General features: G+C 32.5%; 1 protein-coding gene across 1 annotated transcript; it reads right to left on the bottom strand.

Annotated features, from left to right (window-relative positions):
* Positions 1 to 1,531: 1,531 nt before the first annotated feature.
* LOC131595983 (WAT1-related protein At4g08290-like) lies at positions 1,532 to 3,971 on the bottom strand. The gene is made up of 7 exons (XM_058868523.1): positions 3,685 to 3,971; positions 3,465 to 3,527; positions 3,248 to 3,364; positions 2,685 to 2,931; positions 2,348 to 2,509; positions 2,076 to 2,227; positions 1,532 to 1,978 (listed from the first exon to the last, which is right to left on the bottom strand). Exons 1-7 carry the CDS (start codon positions 3,894 to 3,896, stop codon positions 1,765 to 1,767), a joined length of 1,167 nt encoding a protein of 388 aa, XP_058724506.1. The 5' UTR covers positions 3,897 to 3,971; the 3' UTR covers positions 1,532 to 1,764.
* Between the last annotated feature and the right edge of the window lie 1,572 nt (positions 3,972 to 5,543).

The raw sequence follows: 5,543 nt of genomic DNA, 5'->3' as shown, positions 1-5,543 counted from the left end.
CTTGAGACATGGTGTATTCTTTTCATATGGAAGAAAGGGAAGTAAGAAAGATGTGATAGGATTTTCTAATTCAGACTGTTGTGGTGGAAGACTAGACATGAGAAGTACAACATGTTATGTCTTCAAGTTTCAAAGAGCTCCAATCTCTTGGATCTTCAAGAAGTAACATGTTGTGGCTCTGTCTAGCTGTGAGGCAGAATATATTTCTAGTTGTTCAGCTGGTTGTCAAGCTGCTTGGATTGAAGTTGTACTGACTGAACTTAGAGTAAACATTTAAGTACCAATCAAGCTTCTTGTTGACAACAAATCTGGAATGAACGTAGCAACCAATCATGTTTCTCATTGAAATTTCAAGCATATTGAAACAACGTTTCATTACATAAGGGAGCAAGTGAACAAAGGAAAGTTGGCAATGAGATATTGTCCTACCAATGACCAAATTGCTGATATCATGACTAAAGCTATAAAAAGAGAACAATTCTCTAAGTTGAAGACATAAATGGGAATGATGGTATTTGATTCAGAGGATGGAACAACCTCTGGACCACTAGCCTCTGAAGCCTAGATAGCCTATGAATTATTAGCTTCTGAAGGATTCAGAGTTTGAAACATCTTCTTTTCCACTAGTTTCTGAATCTTTGATAACTTATGAACCGATAACATCTAAAGTAGCACATGAAGCTTTGATAGCTTCTGAATCGACAACGTCTAAAGTAGCCCTTGAAGCTTTGATAGCTTCTGAACCGGCAGCGTCTAAAGTAGCTTCTGATGTGTAACACTTGTTAAAAGTTTGAATTAAGGTAGCGTGTTGTATAGGAATTCAAACTTAGTGAATCTAGTTTAGAAATTCAGTTACATGCTGATTGTATAGTTTGTTATTTCATGTATTTATAGTAACAACTTGTGTATGATTCACTTACTTACTTAATCAATAAGCAATATTCTCTTCCTTCATTCCACTACTCTCTTTAACTCCCTCTTTGCATTACCTTATGCATTTTCACGGTGTTTTGATAAAACTAGAAAAAATTTATGCATGCACTTTTAGTCTCTGTTATTTTCTAAAATTTTGAAAATTGTTTAATTATCCTTTAACTTTTAAATTTTTGAATAATTTTGTTCAAACATATTTAGAATACTCTAAAATATTTATTTACCAAAATTTAGAATTTTTAAAAATGAGAAGAATTGAAAATTAATTTTTTAGATTTTAAAAGATAATGATAAAAGTAATGAAAATCTCGAATTAGAAATCAAATTTTGAGTTTCTTTTTTCAAGAAACTTTTTATAACGTTCTAAACATGTCTGCAAAATAATCATTCAAAAATACACATTAGTTTAATAGCAGAGACTAAAACTACGTGCATACTAATTTTGTAGGGACCAAAACATGCCACTTTTATTTATAGGGATCAAAAACAAAATTTGATAATTTATAGAGACCAAAAATTTATTTAACCTTAATAATTAAATAGAAGTGTTTCATATCAAGAGAGTGTATTAGTAATTAGAAGATAAATCGTAGTATCATCAAGTAATTTGAGACATATGACTATCTCTTTTTATTTATATAATTTGTTAAAGTCAACAATGCAACAAAGAAACACAAAAGGAAGACACCCCTTTCATATTTTGTTAAATGCAGAACTAAAACTCAAAAACAAAAACAAAATCATCCAAGTTCTGAAATAGACGATGTTCGTAAGCCAGTGTCACAAACACTCCAACAATGTGACCACTTAATTTTACTGTAATGATTGTCTCTATTTACTTGTTGGATCTACAACTGTGACCAATTGAGCTTTATTAGTATTAACATTGTCATCAATTTTGGAGACAGTAATCGATAATTTTTGTTGTCCTTGTTGGGAGATTTTTTGCAGGGACTCTTTCTCTAACATGATACTCTTTTGTTCCTTTGATTTTCCCCATACAACAAGATATAATCCAGTAACCACCACCACTCCTCCAACAATGCTGCGATGTAGATAAAATAAATAATATAATTGGTTATTTATTGTGTGTTAAATTAAGAAGAGTGTTAGAAACGCGCTAATAGGTTACTATAATGTACCTTCCGAGGTGCAGTTTTTCTGAGATGAAGATACAAGCTAAAGCTATGACTATGATCATACGAAGAGGATTAAAAGCAGTCACAAAAACAGGTCCCATAGATTTAATTACAGAACCTTGTACGTAAAATTGAATTGCTGAAGTTACTATCCCCTGTGAAAAATATTGGAAGAAAATATTATGTTAAAAACTAAATTTATATTTATTTGTTTGACGATGTAAATTGGGTTGAGCCTTTGATATTAAATGGGTTTATTGGGCCTTTGTACTAACCGCGTATAAGGAAGCAAATAGTCTAGAGTCCAGGCCCAAAGCCCAAGCTTCAAGGCTACGACGCTCCATGAAAAAAGTTACTACACTGCTTTGAAGTGCACCAATGAAACAAATCCATGTGGCAAGAGACATTTCTGCCGGATACTTTTTCAATGTTATGGTCTGTAATTCATAAGTATATGTTTTAGTTAGATAACTTTAACTCCAAGCAAATAAATACTATCCAAATATCAAACATATAGATCTCAGACAGACACTAACACGCGTCCGACACACCTTTTATCAAAGATGTCACTACTATATAGAGTATCTAAATTCTTGTGTATATATGACTTACTTGTAAAATGTAGAAACCGGCAAAGCCAGCACAACCGATGAGGAGGAACACAGCACCAAGGAGCCAGTGTGAACCAGTTGGATCATTGACATTTTCAGGTTGGTGCATCTGTTTTACTGTTGAAGAACCAGCAATATGAAGAACAGGACCTTTATATAGTGCCATTAGAAAAGCACCTCCAAGACTCACCACGGTGCCAATCACTTTTGCTTGACATCCTATCTCCCTAAGTTTCATCCTCTCCAATCTGCTCAAACACAAAAATATCTCATATTCATTAATTAATCTCTCCAATTAATACCTCAAACATTTTTTATTTTTTTATAAAATTAAATTCAAATTATTCTTTTATGGTAAATGAACTAAGTCCTCTAATTAATGGCATGTGTGAGTGTGGAGTGGGATCCTTGAAAAACACAAAATAATAAATATTATTATATAATTTAATAAAAATAATAATATATATATATATATATATATATATATATATATATATATATATATATATATATATATATATATATATATATATATATATAGTGTAATTTAAATGAGTATCTTACCTAAATAAGATTGCAAGTACAAAGGTGATGGATGGTACGGAATTCATAACCGCAGATGCAAAAGATGATGATGTTAGCTTCATCCCCAAAAACGTGAAACATTGATCAAGTATTATCCTATAAATAACATTGAATATACATGAATAAAAAATAATATATCATCATCTACAACCTAATAAAAATTCAATCTACTTAAGTAGAAAATAAAATTACGTACTCAACAAAACCCAGTGCCATAATTTCCGAAAATATTCGAACTGTCATCTTTGGCCTAATTTTCCTGATCAAAGTATTATAAATAAATACACAAATAAAAGAAATATCATCATTATTGATATAATATATAATAAAATTTATCCAAAAATAAAAGACTATTGTACAATAAACTGAATAATTGATATTGATCATAAAAAAGAAGAAAATAAAATTAATTTTACCTTTCGAGAAAGAATGCAAATGGAGCAAGAGCAACAGTAGCAATAATATTACGATAAACCACAAAAATATAATGACTCATTCCCTTGTTAAGTGCATCCATGGTGAGAACATACATGCCAGCAGAACCAAATTGCAAACTTATTATAAGCAAATAATCCTTTGACTTTCTTAGCCATGCATTAAGTTTCTCACAACATGTTAACTCACTCATCTTATGAATATTAATCTCACTTCCTCTTTTGGTTTCTTTGTTTTTTGAGGAAGAGAAACTTATATATGTTTGCTTGAGATGAGTGCAAGAGTATGGTTATCCATATCTATATTTATACCCAAAGTTCAGCATAAGGTTAAAATTATTAGTGTTACGATATTTAGAATGATGAAATGTATTAATTAATTGTAAATTCAATAATGGCACTAGATAGCCAATTTTATTGATATGCACCGACTGTGTGTAAAGAATTTTTATAGTTTCAGCTAATTATAACCGTTAAATTTTATAAATATTTGATTTTTTTTTAGTCACATTTAAAGTATTTGCACCGTCAATATTTTACACATTTAATGAATATCAATTAATCTATAAGTTTTTTTTTTTATCAAAGCAAACTTAACACATTTCATTAATTAAAATATGCTCAATACAAGGAGGAGGTACATTAAAACTTATACGCCTAGACCAAGAATTGGCCGCCTTTACTAGCACGTGGGCAACCATATTCGCTTGACGCTTAATAAACTTAACCTCAAAGTTTGAATAACATTGTAGCAATCTCTGTATAGATAAAATAATCAAACTAAATTCAGAGTTTCCGCTATGGGTAGAATGAATAGCCTGAATAACCCGAAGGGAGTCACTTTCAAAAATGACTTTATCCAAATGATTTAAAATAGCTTCCTGGATTGCCTCCTTAAGGGCCACAGCTTCTGCCTCATCAACAGAAAGAAAATTCGAATCCTACGCCGAACCTGCTAAGATAAAGTTACCTTGATTATTTCTCACACACCAGCCCCTGTTAGTAGTACCACGGTTATTACTAAATCCCGCGTCTACATTACATTTCAACCAATGTATCTGGTGGAGTCCAAACTGATAGGGCTTGATCCATTTCCCCATTTTGCTTCCAGTCTTGCGCATTAACCCAATCCTGCCATCTATAAAGAGCTTGTAAACCAAGCGTATATACCTCTTCACTTTCATTATTCCAGATAGCATTATTTCTATTATTCCACAACACATCTAACATAACAGCAAAACGCCCTGCAGTCCGGCTATCCTCATTGGTACAAATATCCAGAATAATAGATTTAACATCATGACAAGAGTGAAGACGGGATATAATAATATCGTACAAACCTGCTATCCTCCAGCAATTAATGTTAGTATCACACTCAAAGAAGATGTGTCAGGCATCTTCCTCTACATTATCACATAAAACACACTCTAACGGGCACTGTACATGATATTGACGAAGACGTACACGTGTCGGTAAGCAATCCCTACAGATTCTCCACAGGAGGTGTTTGATTCTAGGTTGTGCTTTGATACCCCAAAGTCTCCCCCAATTCCCATCCACCCTTCTCGTCACATCCCGCTTTTGACTATTTCTCCATAACTTATAACCTGATCGAACACTATAAACACCCTTTTGATCCTCCTTCCAAATCCATCGGTCCTCCAGCACTTCCTCTCTTAACGGAACTTGGAAAATATCCTCAGAAACTGCGTGATCAAACAAACTACGAATCAAATGACCATCCCATTGTTTCAAGTTAGGAACCATCAACTGATTAACCTTAAGATCATACACACCTCGTTGTTGGGGCCCCTTAACACATCCCTCCACTTTACCTCGTA

This window comes from Vicia villosa, linkage group LG4 (assembly GCF_029867415.1).
Source record: "Vicia villosa cultivar HV-30 ecotype Madison, WI linkage group LG4, Vvil1.0, whole genome shotgun sequence".
NCBI classification, from domain to species: Eukaryota; Viridiplantae; Streptophyta; class Magnoliopsida; order Fabales; family Fabaceae; genus Vicia; species Vicia villosa.
Note: the sequence above shows the minus strand (reverse complement) of the source record. Positions and strands in the feature narration are given on the sequence as shown.